Consider the following 17,078-nt stretch of genomic DNA (forward strand, 5'->3'; position numbering starts at 1 on the left):
ACATTTATTAGCTAGGGAGAGAGCCCTTTCCTGCAGGTGGGTGTTGTCTTCCATGTACTCAACATACCTGGAGGCTTGGTTGGGACTTATGCACGTTCCCCCAGCTCAGGACCCACACTTGGTCATGTGATTTGTCATAGGACAACTTAGCCGGCAGAGGGTCGACACCTATGGACTTGAAAAAAAACAGCAATAAGTTGGTCATTGTTGTAGAAGCTGATTCATTTCTAGGCCACTCTTGGGTGAGTGGAAAGCCAGCCTAGCAGCCTTGACAATGAGCCAGTTTGGGAACCCAGGGTAGAAACATCCCTTCTGGGTTTGTCTTCAGAGGCATAAAATTGGTTGTCAGTAATGTTCTTCCTTTTAAAAATTTCTTGCAGGGACTTCCCTGGTCACGCAGTGGTTAAGAATCTGCCTGCCAGTGCAGGGGACATGGGTTTGAGCCCTGGTCCGGGAAGATCCCACATGCTGTAGAGCAGCTAAGCCCCTGCGCCACAACTACTGAGCCCACATGCCTAGAGCCCATGCTCTGCAACAAGAGAAGCCACTGCAATGAGAAGCCTGCGCACTGCAAGAAAGAGTAGGCTCCGCTCGCCGCAACTAGAGAAAGCCTGCATGCAACAACGAAGACCCAACACAGCCAAAAAGTAAATTAAAAATTTATTTAAAAAAAATTCTTGGGTATCCCTGGTGGCACAGTGGTTGAGAGTCTGCCTGCCGAGGCAGGGGACGCGGGTTTGTGCCCCAGTCTGGGAGGATCCCCCGTGCCGCGGAGCGGCTGGGCCTGTGAGCCATGGCTGCTGGGCCTGTGCTCTGCAGCAGGAGAGGCCCACGTACCGCAAAAAAAAAAAAAAAAAAAAAAAAAATTCTTGCATGTCTTACTTAAAGGGTACCCAGACCATCTTGACAAAAGCCTAAACACAGAGTTTTTTTTTTTCAGTTTTCCACTCAAGAATCAGCTTCAGGACCCTCCCATCACTTCTCCTGTAAGCCTTTGGGGGCCTCTTGAACCCTCAGCATCCTTCTCTAGCTCTTCTTCCTGGGTCATCTGAGACTGACTTTGAACTCATCCATTATCATCTGTTTGTCTCTTAACTTCGTGCAGACTCTATCTGGTACATCATTCACCTGGAGCCTCTGGGACTCAGACTGTAGCATCAGGCAGAGTCTTTTCTACTGCTGTAACTGAAACGCTGCTATTTTCTGAGGACAGAGCTTCCCCAGTGGCCCTGTCAAATGGTGACTTTTCTACTTCTCAGAATGTAGTTTTTTTTTTTTTTTTTTTTTTTTTTTTGCTGTACGCGGGCCTCTCACTGCTGTGGCCTCTCCCGTTGCGGAGCACAGGCTCCGGACACACAGGCTCCGCGGCCATGGCTCGCGGGCCCAGCCGCTGCGCGGCATGTGGGATCTTCCGGGATAGGGGCACGAACCCGTGTCCCCTGCATCGGCAGGCGGACTCTCAACCACTGCGCCACCAGGGAAGCCCTCAGAATGTAGTTTTATAAGTTCCAAAACTGTTTTGTTATGCCACTATGACCCCTGCTCTTTTTGGCATTGGCCAAAGTTCTAGTCACTCCCTTTGTTCACTAAAGATGCTCTGTTTTCTCTGTCCCTCCCTGAGTCACCAACTGTGGTGCCTTCATTCAAAGCCCTACTTTCTCAGTTCCTTCTTGGTTTCAGTGGTCTTTTCCTCACTGCAGCCACCATAACTTAAACCTTGTCAACAGATTTCTGAAATTTCAGTCCACCATATTCTAGCCTTTCTGATCTTGGGGGAAAACCATCTTTGCACCCACTGGTTAAAACTTCTCTAAAGAAATGTCTATGGAGTCTATGGAGTCCCTGAAACCACTTCTTCTTAACTGTTTGTCTTCACCACTCCACTGAACTGCTCTAGAGCTTCATGTCAAATTCAGAGATCACTATGTGATCCTCCTCTAACTTGACATTTCACCAGGATTCCACATGGTTAACCATTCCCTTCTGGAAACATTTTATTCACTCAGCTTCCCATCTCCCTGGCTTCTCTTCCTCATCCTGACTTCTAAATGGTGGCATGTCCCCCGTCTTCATCTTGTCTCTGTCTATATCCTTTCCCTGGGTGAGCTCATTCAATACATGGCTTCAAATAACCCATTACACTCTGATGACTTTAGAATTCATTCCTCTGTTGATGACCACAACTTTATACAAATCTGAACTCTTGATTTTGCCTATCCCTGCTGAAATATATTTCTTCTCCAGTCATCACCATCTTTGAAGTCTCCTTGTACTTTCTTTTTTTTTTGTTTGTTTTTTTTTGTGGTACATGGGCCTCACTGTTGTGGCCTCTCCTGTTGCGGAGCGCAGGCTCAGCGGCCATGGCTCACGGGCCCAGCCGCCCCGCGGCATGTGGGATCTTCCCGGACTGGGGCACGAACCTGTGTCCCCTGCCTCGGCAGGCAGACTCTCAACCACTGTGCCACAAGGGAAGCCCTCCTTGTACTTTCTTGCTCTAATTAAAACTTCCTCTGCCCTGAAGCCTCAAGTAGAGGCTGTTTCTATTTTCCTATACTTCACACACCCCAGGTCCTTTGTTCATGCCTCCAGCTACTCTTCCTTGATCCTCTCATCCTGGCTGCTTCCCTTCATTTACCAAAGGCTTTATGATCTGGCACTGTCTTCCTCTACCCAGAGCTTCTTTTCTCACCAGTAATGATACCATTCTGACACTATCTCTAGTTTCTTGTATTTTCTCTATCACTCTTTAAAAAACCCTCTTGATTACACATTCTCCTCCAGGTATCCCATTTGTCTGCCCTCTTCACAAACTTCCCCAAAGTTTGGACTGCAGGCATTATCTCTCCTTTCTGCTTAACTTTCTCTAATCATTTTTCATATTCTCATTCTGACTGAAGTGGTATGGAGTAGGAGACTGAAAACCTAAACTAAAAATCTCTTACGTTCAGAACAGAGCTTTCCACAGTCTCAATATGCTAAGGAGCAAAGACATGGAAGGGAAAAGGTCCTGAAGAACACACCAGGCTCTCAGTTTAAAGACCTGAAGGGCTACCTAACTAGGAGTGAATCAGAGACTGACTAAGCCTTATGAAAGCTGCAACTCAGCCTTGATTCAACTTCGTACTTGATTAAAGTGATTCATTCTCTACTCTCTTTTCCTAGCAGAGAAAAGGGTAAACCCTCTTCAGTGGATGACAGCCATTTAAAGTCTCTACAATGTAATATGGAATGTTTGACATTCAGAAAAAATTACTAGGCATTCCAAGATACAGCTTATATAACTGAAAACAACATAAAAAAGACAACAGAAACAGACTCACAGGTGATCTGTAAAAAAATAATTTAAAAATTGTGTATATAAAAGGAATTAAGCAGAAATTCTAAAAGTGAAAAAATGCAACACCTGAAATTAAGATCTCAATAAATAGGTTTTGTTATATATACCTTACACACAGTGGAAGATAGGATTATTGAACTGAAAGACAAGTTGATAGCATATGCCCAAACTGAACCACAGAGAGACAAAAAGGATGGAAAATAAGAGTGAAAGAGATGTGTGGGACACAATGGAAAGGTCTAACTTTTTTTCTCTCAGAGTTCCCAAGGAAGAGGTGGGAGAGAATGAGGCAGCAGAATACTTGAAGAAATAATGGTTGAGAGTTTTCCAGTCTGATTAAAGATATTAATCCACACATTTAAGAACCTCTGAGAACCCCAAATCAGAGAACCCCAAATCAGAATAAATACAAAGAACACCATACCTGGGCATGTAAAACTGCTAAAGACCAAAGAGAAAAATCTAGAAAGTAGCCAGAGAGAAAAAAAGATACATTATCTTCAAAAGAGAGACAGTAAGACTGACAGTTGACCTATTAACAAAAACAATGGAAGATAACGGAAACGGCATCTTAAAATGCAGAAAGAATTTAACTGCCAATGTAGCACTCTATATCTAGTGCAAATATCCTTTAAAATAAAGGGAAAATTTTCAAACAAACAAAAACTATGAGAATCTGTTGCCAGCAGACCTGCACTAAAAGAACTATTAAAGAAACTTGTTCAGTCAGAATGAAAATGATCCCAGACAGAACTATGTACTTCAGGAAAGAATAAAGAGCAATGGAAAAGGTAAATATGTGGGTGAATGTAAATGACTATCAACTGTACAAAATAATAATAATAGTCATGTCTTGTGGGGTTAAATTACATGTAGAATTAAAATTCATTCCCACAGTAGTGCCAAAGGCAGGAGGAAGGTTAAAGGAGTTAAAGTGCTCTAAGTTTCTATCATTATTGGGCAAGTGAAGCAATAATTTGTATGAGACTGTATTGAGGCAAGGATGCATGTTGTAATCTCTGTGGTGGTAATAATAACAACAATGATAAGCATGGACAACAAGCTAATAGAGGGAGAAATAGAACAAAAATGTTTGACTAATCCAAAAGAAAGCTAAAAGACGAAGAAAGCAACATAAAGAGGTAAGTCAAATGAAAAAACAGTAAGATGGTAGACATAACCATATAATTACATCAAAAATACATGGATCAACTAATCCAAGTAAAAGATCAAGATTATTAAACTAGATAAAAGCCAAAATCCAAATACATGTGGCTTTATAAGAGATCACTTTTTAAATATATGAGATAGAAAGATTGAAAGTGAAAGAATGGAAAAATTATACCATGGTAACTCTAATCAAAATAAATCTGATTTAGCTATATTAATATTAGACAGAATGGACTTTCAGGCAAGAAGTTTTGCCAGAGATAAAGAGGGATATTTTGTAAGAAGAAAGAAGTCTTCCCCCCGAGGAAGATACTATAATTTTTAAGCAAAAATGGATGGAACTTGATAAATCTACAATAACAGTGGGAGACTTCAACATGCCTCTCAGCAGCTGGTAGACTAAGTGGACAAAAAAATCACTTAGAATATCTGAACGATACAATAAACCAACTTGACATAATTGACATATGTAAAATCTACCTTACACATTCTTTTAAAGTGCACATAGAACATCTATGAAAGTTGATAAGCTGAGTTATAAAGCAAGCGTCAATAAATTTCAAAGGATTGAAATTATTCAGAGTACTTTCTCTGGCCAGGGAAATCAATAACAAAAAGATAGCTGGAAAGTCTATCATATTTTTCAGGAGAAACCACCACCACAACTCTGGTTTTTATACAACTTTCTCCCAACAATGATCCTGCACCTGGGCAGCTGAGCATTCCTGGGAAAAAAAAGATACAACCCTCCTCACTGGTCTGACTTTACATTTGCACCCCTCATCCTTAAGTGGGCCTTCACTATTGCCCTGCAGTCCTATCACATTTCCCTGGTCAGTTCAATCTCACATCCTTTACCTCTTTCCTTAGACCTCCAGCCTTGGTGATAATTTTCCGTCTTATTTCACTGAGGAAATAAAGGCAACCAGAAGAGAAGGTCATCCAGCTATCACCAGTTGTATCACCTATTTGCACCCGTGTCTGAATACTTTCTATTTCTTCCTGTTATGATGAAAGAATGTGCTTTTATCTTAGGCTAGTATATCTACTTGTATGGTCTGGATTCCACTGACTACTGCCTACTTCGATGATGCAGAAGAAAGGGAAGACTTGTGGGAGAAGTTTTTCCCATTAGCATACAAGTGCTGTAATATCACCTATTCTAAAAGCTTCTTAGCATCCTCTTCCAGCTACTGCCTCATTTGTCTACTTCTTCTCATATTTATAGCAAAACCCCTGAAAATAGTTGTCTATATTCACCATCTCTACTCCCTCTGATTCTAACTTGAATCCACCCCCTCAGGCTTGCATTCTGCCATTATAGTCCTATCTGTTCCCACCAAGGTGATCCATGTGGTACCACATCCAATGGTTAGTTTTCAGTCTTCATAACATACAAATGCTTTCAGCAACCTTTGACACCACTGGCCACTAACTCTCCCTTAAAAAACTATTTTCTTGGCTTGTGGAACACCACCCTCTCCTCATGTTCTTCCTACCTTTCAGGCTACTCCTTCTTGGTCTCCTTTGTTGGCTTCCTCTCTCATTCCTGATCTTTAAGTGTTGGAATACTTCAAGGCTCCAACCTTGACCTCTTTTCTATCTGCTTCCCTCCATGATTTCCTCCAGTTAACTGGATTTAACACAGTTCACATGGGGATGACGCCCACATTCATATCTCCAGCCTAGACCTCTCCTTTGACTCCAGAACTATTTATCCAATTGCATATGTATATATATATATAAAATGGCAGCTCAAGCTTAAAAAATCTAAAGCTGAATTACTAATTTTCCCCTGTATCTGCTTCATGACCTGTATCCCCTGCCTTGCTCAAAGCCTCTGTCAGAGTGTATTAGCTTCCCATTGCTGCAATAACATTGCCACAAACTTGGTGGCTTAAAACAACACAAACTTATTCTCTTACAGTTCTGAAGGACAGAAGTCCAAAATTAATCTCACTGGCAGAATAAATATGTATGCAAGGTAGTGCTCCCTCTAGAGGCTCTGAGGGAGAATGCATTTCCTTGCTTTTTCCAGCTTCTAGAGCTGCATTCCTTGGCTTATGGCCTCTCCCTCCAATCTTCAAAGCCAGCAGTGTAGCAAACCTGCTTTAGTCCTTAAACTGCCTCCTCCTTCTATGTTGTCACATTTTTTCCTGCCTCCCTCTTATGAGGATACTTGTGCTTGCAGTTAGGGCTTGCCCAGATAATCCAGGATAACGCCCCATTTAAAAATTCTTAATTTGAACAAAAATGTTTACAATTTGCATGGAAACTCAAAAGACCCCAAATAGGCAAAGCAATCTTGAGAAAGAAAAACAGAGCTGAAGGCATCAGACTCCCTGACTTCAGACAATACTACAAAACAGTATGGTATTGGCACAAAACTAGAAATATAGATCAATGGAACAGGATAGAAAGTCCAGAGATAAACCCACACACCTATGGCCACCTAATCTATGAGAAAGAAGGCAATAATATACAATGCAGAAAAGACAGTCTCTTCAAAAGTGGTGCTGGGAAAACTGGACAGCTACATGTAAAAGAATGAAATTAGAACATTCTCTAACACCATACACAAAAATAAACTCAAAATGGATTAAAGACCTAAATGTAAGACCAGACACTAAAACTGTCAGAGGAAAACATAGGCAGAACGATTTTTGACATAAACTGCAGCAAGACCTTTTTAGATCCACCTCCAAGAGTAATGAAAATAAAAAGAAAAATAAACAAATGGGACCTAATGAAACTCTAAAGCTTTTGCACAGCAAAGGAAACTATAAACAAAACAAAAAGACAACCCACAGAATGGGAGAAAATATTTGCAAACGAAGCGACTGACAAGGAATCAATCTCCAAAATATACAAACAGCTCATGCAGCTCAATATCAGACAAACAACCCAATCAAAAACAGGGCAGAAGACCTAAATAGACATTTCTCCAAAAGAAGACAGACAGGTGGCCAAAAAGCATGTGAAAAGCTGCTCAACATCACTATTAGAGAAGTGCAAATCAAAAGTACAATGAGGTATCACCTCACACCGGTCAAAATGGCCATCATCAAAAAGTCTACCAACAATATATGCTGGAGAGGGTGTGGCGAAAAGGGAGCCCTCCTGCACTGTTGGTGGGAATGTAAATTGGTACAGCCATTATGGAGAACAGTATGGAGTTTCCTTAAAAAACTAAAAACAGAGTTACCATATGATCCAGCAATCCCACTCCTGAGCATATATCTGGAGAAAACCATAATTTGAAAAGATCCATGCACCCTAATATTCATTGTAGCATTATTTACTATAGCCAAGACATGGAAGCAGCCTAAATGTCCATCAAAAGAGGAGTGGATAAAGAAGATGTGATACACACACACACACTGGAATATTACTCAGCCATAAAAAAGAATGAAATAATGCCATTTGCAGCAACATGAATGGACCTAGAGATTCTCATACTGAGTGAAGTAAGTCAGAGAAAGACAAATATCATATGATATCACTCACATGTGGAATCTAAAAAAATGATACAAATGAACTTATTACAAAATAGAAATAGAGTCACAGATGTAGAAAACAAACTTATGGTTACCGGGGGGAAAGAGTGGGGGAGGGATAAATTGGGAGATTGGGAATGACATATACACGTTACTATAGATAAAATAGACTACTATAGATAAAATAGACAACTAATACGGACCAATTGTATAGGACAGGGAACTCTACTCAGTACTCTGTAATGACCTATATGGGAAAAAAAATCTAAAAAAAGTGGATATATGTATATGTATAACTGATTCACTTTGCTGTACAGCAGAAACGAACACAACATTGTAAATCAACTATACGCCAATAAAAAAAGTAAAAAAATATCTTAATCATACCTGCAAAATCCGTTTTGCTATACAAGGTGACATTCATAGGTTCTGAGGATTAGGATGTGGACATCTTGGGGGCCATTATTCATCCCACCACACATAGTAAATGGCATTACCATTCTACAGTTGCTTAAATTATTATTATTATTACAATTATTATTATTCCTTTCCCTCAAACCTTACATTCAATCGAGCAGAAAATCTTTCGGGGTCTACCTTTAAAATACAGCAAGACTTTGATAGCTTCTTACCACCTCCACTGCTGTCATCATCGTGCCCAGATTATTTCAGTGATCAATATCTCTGTTCTATCTTCCAGTCTGCCCTTAACTGAGCAGCAGATTGACTCTTTAAAAATGTCAGATTATGTCACTCCCCTAATTAAAACACCTGAATGTCTGGCTATCTCACTGGCCTTTGTTTACCCCTGACTTCGCCACATCCTACTCTCCCCTTCCTGGCTGTGCTCCAGTCCCACTGGCCTTCCCTCTGCTCCCAGAGCGGGAGTCCCACCTGGCATTCGGATCTCAGGTTCTGTTCACTTCCAGAGTGAGGCCCACTTAACAACAGTCTTCCAGTTCCTCTGCCCCTTTCAACCTGTAAGTAGCTCTTACCATCTATAGCTCCTAAAATTCTGATTTATGGTCTGTCTCCCCAGCTAGAATATAATTTCTAGGACTTGCTCATTCATGGCTGTTTTCCAAGCACCTAGACCAAAGTTTGGCACATAGTAGGCGATAAATACTTGATGAAAAATGCACATGAATCTTCTTTGCTCCCTCCCACTTCTGACCACCTCTCCTAGGAGCTGGGGAGTGTGCGGAAAACAAAGAAGGATGTGGCCGGCTGTGCCCCAGAACTGGAAGCTCCCCCCTCCCTCAGAGAGATGTACCTGGAGGACTTTCTGGGCCTGTACGTCGACCACGAGGACTCTGCTCAGGGCGGGCTGGGCCACGTAGATGTAGCGGTGCCTGACGTTCACTGCTGAGGCCCACTGGCAGGGCTGGGTGGCGCCTCCTTCCCTTTGAGGACAGATTTCTTCCTGTAAAGGAGATAGGTTGCCACATGTCTTCTTAATTTCCTGTTCCCCCATCATTGCTGGGTTCCCTCTCCCCGACCCTGCTCTGTCCCTTTCTTCCTCTCTCAGAATTCTTCACATCCAAAGAGCACGGCACGTGAGCCCTCCCGCACCACCAGGTTTTCACTCCATGTTCTGTTCATCTTTCACCTCCTCCTGCTCTTACTGAGGCTGTAACTTCCTTTGCCGGCCTCTCAATCAGCAGCTGCGTGGTCCGTGTTCTTCCACTCTGTGAGCTACCTCCTCCCTTTCCTCATCCCCATCCATCGTATAAACAACTTCTGTCAATGACCAGACTCCTGAAGGAGTTACCTATGCACTCTCGGCTTCCTCACCTCTCACAAGCTCCTTAATCTCCTCTGGCTCTAGTCCTCAGCACAGAGCTGGTGGTGTTCTCACCAAGCTCCAGGCTGACTTCTCAGTTATTACATTCAAGCTCTGCCATCATTTTATTTGAACTTGGGGCATCATCTGACAGCGTCTTGACTACTCCTTGGTTCTTTTCCCTCCATCCTCCCCAGTGGCTGATCCTTCTCTGTTGCTCAGTCCTACTCTGTTTGCTGATCTCTAGATGCCGGGATGCTCAGAGGTCGCTCCTGGACGACTTCTCTAAAATCCACTCCCTTTGCTAATCTTTGTTAATCCACGCCTATGACTTTAGACACAATCTACGTGCTTACAACTCCCAAATTCATATCTTTCGCTCAGTCCTCTTCTCCGAACTCCAGACTTAGCCACTTCCTAGGTCTACTTGGCTATTTAATTTACATCTCAAATGTATAAGTCCAAAATCAACTCTCAATTTTGCCTCCCAATCCTGCTCATTCCACTCAAATAAATGGCAGCTCCCTTGTTTTAATTCCTTAGACCAAACCTTTCAGGTCATCTTTGACTGCTTTCTCTCCCCATGCCCTCAGCCTTCATCCAATGCATCAAAAATCATTTCAGTTTTACCTTCAAGAATATATTCAGAATTAAACTTTCCGACCACTGCCACCTCTGTCACCGTGGCTCAAGCCACATCTGTCCGTTGAGTAACCGCTGCAGCATTCAGACTGTGCTCCTTGATTCCACCCTGACCTCCTGCTAGTTGTTCTTGACACAGAAACCACAGGGATCACTGTGAAATACAAGTCAGCTCAACTCCCTCCACCACAGGAACATTCTTTCTTGCTCAGAACAGGGTCCAAGTCTTCCTTGAAGCCAGCGAGGCCCTGAACACTCTGGCTCCTCTGCCCATCTCTTCTCCTTTTCCCATCCTTCCTGTGCACACGGCATGCTTGCTCTTCTGCACTCAGGCCGCCCGCCTGCACCAGGGCCTGTGCAGCTGGCTGTTCATCAGATGTCTACCTGGTTTATTTCCTCATGTCCTTTGGGTGTCAGCTTACGTGTCGTCGTCTTGAGACACCCTCTCTGGTCTCACCTAGCTTAGCGCCCCGGCATCCTCACTGCCTCACCTTGCTGCATTTGTCTGTCTACCTATGTTTAGTCTTTCTTTTTTCACTAGATAGTAAACACCTTGAGAGCACGCTCTTTGTTGGGCTCACTGCCATACTCTTAGCACCTAGTAAAGCGCCTGACACAGAATTGGTGCCTAAAATATATTTGTTGAATGAATAAATGGGAGAAAGGGGGACCTTCTTTTCCCTTAGTCTTCCATGATACACATTCTCATGTTTCTCCTCATGACTCATGTCCAACACTGTCTCAACCTTTGTGGTTCCTCTCGGTGCCTCTGCCCCTTAACTGCTGATGCCTCCCAGGATTCTGTGCTAGGCGCCCCACTCAAATCACTCACATGCACCCTTGGCGATCGGGTCTCCCATCCAGGCTTTCGTCAGTACCCTCATGCTGATGGCTCCCAGATCTGTCTTTGGCTCAGAACCACCTTCCCCAGTTCCCACGTGGTTCCCCTACAGTCACCTCATACACAACCATCCACATCTGAACCGGTCCTCGCCTCCATCCCTGCTCCTCCTCTGGGTCCTCATCACCATCTGGTCAGCCAAGTCCAAAGCAGGAACACCATCTTTGATTCTTCCTTCTCCCACACAAGTCACTGTGAATTAGTCCTCGAGGACTACAGAGATTGCCTCCTAAATCTCAGAGTTCTTCTACTTTCCATCTCCAGCCCCGTTTCTTTCCTAAATGGCTGCAGTAGCTTTGAAACAGGTCTTTCTCCCTTTACACTTGCCACTCTCTGTCATCACATTTAATCCTCACAAGAACCCCCATTTGCCTGTGAGAAAACGGAGGCTTAGAGGGGTTAAGTAGCTTTTCTAAAGCCACTTAGCCTGCTGAGTGACAGAGGTGGGGCCTGAACCCACCTGTGCAGATCCTGTTCTAAAGCCTGTGCCCTATTAATCCTGCCACTTCCTGCTGGGCAAAGTGGACATCTCATCCAGCAGAGGGGCCGGAGATGAGATGCCAACCTCCTACTCACTCAGCACTTGAGAAAGAGGGTCAGCTCATTGTAACCCTCCTGTGAGGTTCTAGACATTTTTTAGATGAGGAAAATGTTATTTGGGACTGTTCCATAGCTCATGGAGGTCTTGTGTTGCCTGAAATGCCTACGAGACCTCTCTTACTGTGTCTTGTTCTAGTTTCTTCGGAAAACTGAGCCCTGGTTAGGATTTGAGAGATGCCCCCTACAAGCTACAGGTTAGGTTATTGCAAATGTATGAGAAATTAATGCCAATGTGATGGGTTACAATTATTCAAACCTAACTGCTGGAAATTTACTAGGACCACTCTTTCTCGATGGTTTTGTGGCTATCACGTGGAGGGAAAACTTATCAGAGGTAATACTTTAAAACACGATTAATTCAAAGGAAATAGCCTGGAAAGCAGCTGCTTCCAAGCCGCAAATGTGAGAGATGCGACGCTCTGAGGTACACCACCAGTCAGGACAGCAATGCAACACACTTGTTTCAGGAACTTGTCTGGGCCAGGCCCACTTGCTCCATTAGCTCCAAGCCCATTCCTGTGCCCCAGTTTTATCCACTGTCTGTCCTCAAGGAGAGGGCACGTGGGGGCTTTTAGATGACTCTTGGATTAATGCCATACTTCTACCCTCAAGTTGCTAGGGATTAGAAGAAGCGGTCAGACCTCGAGCAAGAAACCACGAACACAACACCGAGTGGGATACCGGAGGGAAGGACAGAGCCGTGGGCCGGGGGAGCACAGCTCTGGAGGACGCCTCCTGACAGCTGGGTCTTGAGGGTTGGAAGGGCTTTTCTGGACCTGCTACCCGCAATCATCTCTTTTGCCTCTGCCCACTGCATGTCACGTTGCCACTTTCTACCTGGCCTCTTATTTGTTCACAGCAGCTCTGATGTGTGGGCCATTCACACGTTTCAAGCTCGCTCCCTTGTGCCCTGGAGGCCACTGAGGGCCTCCAAGCTCTAAAATCTACTCAGTGCTTCCCATTCCCACCACCACTGGCTTAACCCAGGTCACCACCCTCACCTGGGTGATCACAACAGCCTCTTCACCCCCTTCTGTGTTTCTAGTGCAACCCTTCTGATCATTACCCGCCGTGAGGCCCTGCACAGGTCCCAAAGCACCCTGATCCTGGCCATCCTTCACTTGAAGTTCTTCAGCGCTTCCCATGAGAACTCCTCAGCTTTGACCCTTACCTACTGTCATCCTAAATCTGAGGCCCTTCCCACATCCATTCGTCCCTCCAGGCATAGAGAACATTTGCGGCTCCCTGAATGTGACCTGATGTTTTATGCCTCTGTGCTCCATATTCATGACATTTCCTTTCGAAACCCATCACCAATTCCCACCTGTTCTTCACAGCTGAGCTCAGGCATCACCTGCCCCAGGAGCCTTCTCTGACTTTGTCCCCCAAGGTCTGGAGAGGCCTCTCTCCTCAATGTTCCAGTGCACCTTACACATCCTTCTAGTAGCACTTGTTTGGCAGCTGTCTGTTCACACTTCTGTTTCCGTCATTTGACTGCAAACTCGCAGAGGCCAAGAACCCATCCGTCCGCCCTGGGCCTCCCCTCAGGCTCAGTGCATGGAAGTGGCCGCTGGAGGAAGGAATGAGAGCTTAAGCCTCATATGCTCCTTCCTTAGCCTTGAACCACATCTGGAGCCACATCGCATGTAGCAACTGGAATTTAAGAAATCAAGTGGCACACATGGTGAAAGGCTGCCTCTCAGGATGCTGTGTGTGAGGTGGACGTGCCCCAGGCACAGACACTTACGTAGCTCATGAAGATCTTCTCCGTGGGTCTGAGGTGCCTCTGGATCTCACAGTCCACTGGGTGCAAGATGATTATACCATCGTCGGAGAAGATGTAGAACATGTTTCCCACACTGAGACCTGCAAGGAGAAGCACAGCCATACTTATGCCCCTCCTAGCAGTTGGTCCCCAGGCAGGGTCACATGCCACATCAGGCACAGATGAAACCTACAGTTTGGCTGTGTCTGATACAGGCACAGAGTACAAGGCCTGGTCGAGGTGGGGTGAAGAGAGATGAGCAGGCAGTGTGTGGGGAGCAAGTGCCCGAGGGCTGCGAATCAGTATGTACACCGAGGGCTCTGCAATCCCCAGGCTGTCCTCCCAGACACGCATACCTGTGCCAGGTCATCCAGGGCTGGCCGCCAACCCAAGTTTTCAAATAAGTGATAGCCTTGGCTTTGACATACATTTGACCTTTTCTGTTCTGAAAGGCAAAGTCTCCCGTGGTCCTTGTCAACCAGTCAAATCAGAATGGATCAGGTGATGCCAAAAAAGCAAAGGCTTTTATTTTTTTAAAACACATTTATGTACCGTGCTGCTACCTGGGATGTGAGGGCGTAAGCAAGCTGTGGTTGGTATTCCTTTGTCCAAACCAGGCCTGTCTGTGTCCGTGGCCCTTCCTTCAAGACAGTTTGCTCCAACATCTGCCCTACCAGTTTCCCTACAGCAGCCCCAGGCCAGGCGACGGAGCCCACAGCCTGGTCAGGCCACCTGCCTGCACCCCCATCCCAGCCCAGGACTGTCTGGGGAGAAATCTCCTTAGACCAGCAGAGAAGGGGCCTTGGGGACAAGTTAGTTCAGCCTCCTTATTTTAAAGACAAAGAACCTGAGGTCCAAGACGGGGAGGGGCTCGGTTGAGGCCTTGTGCCTTCGTGCCCGAGACGGGGTTAGACCCCGAGCCCCAGCCCTGGGCTGTGTCCCCTCACCCTGCTCTCCATAAAAGGTCCACATGGCACAGGGGTGGGCAAGGTCTAGAGTTCTCCCTCTTTCTCCCCTCCCCTTCCTCCCTCCCTTCATTTCGTTTGAAGGTAAAACATTGAAAAGATTGCTATGGATTCTAAGAGAATTAGCTATGTGGAAAATTCTCTTTCCAGTCATGCTGAGAAAACCAGTGTATTGACTTAATTGACTAGCTGGGTAAGTTTTTAGTGAGTTAGAAAATAAAACAGGCAAATAGGAATCACTGTTCCACTTGCTTTCAGGGGCTCTGCAGGTCATTTTCACCAGTGCCTGTGGTTCCCAGTTTGGACAGAGGTCCCTGACTGTGTGACACAGCCTCACCTGCCTCTGGTTCTGTGCTGAGAGGGGCTGCGGGCAGGAGGGCTCCTGCCACTAAAGACAGCTAGAAGCCAACCTCTCAGAAACTGGGAGCACACAGGAGCACTGCATAAGTCCCAGTGGGAATCCTGGAGTGCTGGGCAGCCTGTCCTGAGAGCCAGATGAAGCAGGCCAGCGCCTCCTACACGGCAGCCCAGTGTTTGGAGTGGGCTAGGTAGTACACATTCGCTCTGACCCCAATCTATCCTGTCTCCAGGAGGACTTTCTCTTCTGTACACTCTCACCTGGCACGCTTCTCTCACTCAAACCTGTAGGGGCCAGAGGGGGTCAAAGTCCCTGCAAGACCACACACCCTGCAATAGCCTCCCAAGGTTTTTGGAAAATCAGTAGCTGGAAGAACCCACATGAGATGGAAAGCTTCGTAGAGCCCACGTGGGCTTTGCAGCTGTGGTTACACTGCAGGCTGAGCACCGGGCCTTGTCCCAGTTGACAGTGCAATGTGAGGCTCAACAAGGCCTTGCTCCACAAATAACTGACTTCACCAGAGAGCTGGCCTCACGAGCCAGCCCCTGGAAGGTTCTGCTTGTGATTAGCTTGACCAAGGGGGCACACAGGAGCTTTCTCTGCCTCCTCGCGCCCATCATTTCACTGCTCCTATTGGGAGCTGAAGCGCCCTGGAGCCCTGCTGGCTTCTCTGCTTTTGCTTCTGTATTTCCCTGCCTCCAGGCCTGGAGTTTGAGCAGGGAGGGGTATGAGCAGCTAGCTGTCCAGGCGTGATGGAGTTTGTTCGCTGCTGGGCTGTCCAATATTAGCGCAGCACCAGCCAGCCTAAAGCCCCGAGGCAGCTGTGGGTCTTAAGTTGGCCTTTGGGCCTCCAGAGCTGCATTTAACACTTTCCAGGGCCTCCTGCATTCTCTGCAGGTCTCCACTTTTGAAATTTGGAAACACCCCTCAGAAAACACCTTTTAAAGACACAGAGCCAAAGCTCTCTGTGTGCACTGTGGCCTAGGGACTAAGTTCAGGCGGTGTCAAGGGACCACTGTCCATGATTAGCAACTGCTGCTCTGACTTTCCTTCTGAGGATTCCTAAAGCCCACGGGCAGCAATCCCTCATTTCCCAGGCTCTGCCTTTGTTTTGCTCCCAGACTTACTGTGTGAGCATTTGTGCGTGACATTCAGGAAATTACTCTGAGTGCGTGTATGCGTGCATATGCTAGACTGTAGGTAACATGGAAGTTCTTAAGGAAAAAATATGAGGAAATATGATGGGTTTTAAAGAAGGAAATTTAGTGCTTAGCCCCGAAATTGCATGGTGCTTTCTGCTGCTTCTCATACCGTCCCTCTGTCCACCTAGCTGGAGAATAAGTTACCTCAGGGGATTTGGACTCTCTGGTGGAGGGGTTCATAGGTAGGGTTGGGGTCCACGAATGCATGTACACCCCACAGAGTGACTCGGGCTCTTTAACCCAGCACCCACATGTGCCCGCTATTTTTGGAGCCATGTTATTAGACCATTTTTGATATACAAAAATGGCAATTTTGTATGGCCCAACCTAATATCTACAGATTGTTAGATAGATATAAATTTTAAAAACCCATTCATTTAGAAATATACATGTAAACATACATTTACAGAAATCATGGTAGCTTTTTAGTTCAGCATTTCCTCAAAGTATACACTAAACCCCAACACCAGTATCAGTTACTGGAAAAAAGTCTAAGGCCCAGCTCTGACCAGGACCCCTGCCAAGAAGCTGGCTTTAGCGGAGGTTTCAAAATTGCTTTAAATGGAAACTTTTCGTTTTAAAAATTCTAATCGTCTAATGTCCGTTAAAGACACTAGTAAGTTTAAATCTGCCTCAAGTGAGCCACTTGATTTTGACATGGACTTCCCCTCTCCCATCTGATTTGGCCAGTGGACCCCACTTGTGGGGACTGCTTGATGTCTGGAAAAGCTGTTGGTGGCTTATGGAAAGATGGCCTGTTATGGAACCATGAACACACGTGATCACAGGCACGACACAGAATAAGAAAGCTTGGTACCTTCTTCTCGCCATAGAATGTTTGCAACTGCAGCATCAGAG

The 17,078-nt window shown here is 45.4% G+C and overlaps 1 protein-coding gene across 5 annotated transcripts in view; it reads right to left on the reverse strand.

The window, feature by feature from the left end:
* The window catches only part of FSTL4 (follistatin like 4), a 723,812-nt gene that overhangs the window by 12,368 nt on the left and 694,366 nt on the right, over positions 1-17,078 (reverse strand). For 3 of the 5 annotated variants that reach the window (XM_081231112.1, XM_081231114.1, XM_081231113.1), the window contains 4 exons: positions 17,038-17,064; positions 13,678-13,796; positions 9,278-9,427; positions 68-175 (listed from right to left, as the gene is read on the reverse strand). In XM_081231112.1, the coding sequence (XP_081087238.1) occupies positions 68-175; positions 9,278-9,427; positions 13,678-13,796; positions 17,038-17,064 (404 nt within the window). The remainder of the gene's footprint in view (positions 1-67; positions 176-9,277; positions 9,428-13,677; positions 13,797-17,037; positions 17,065-17,078) is intronic. The other 2 variants (XM_081231116.1, XM_081231115.1) reach the window with 1 other exon arrangement.

This window comes from Mesoplodon bidens (genome assembly GCF_964165515.1).
Source record: "Mesoplodon bidens genome assembly, chromosome: 4".
Classification (NCBI taxonomy): Eukaryota; Metazoa; Chordata; class Mammalia; order Artiodactyla; family Ziphiidae; genus Mesoplodon; species Mesoplodon bidens.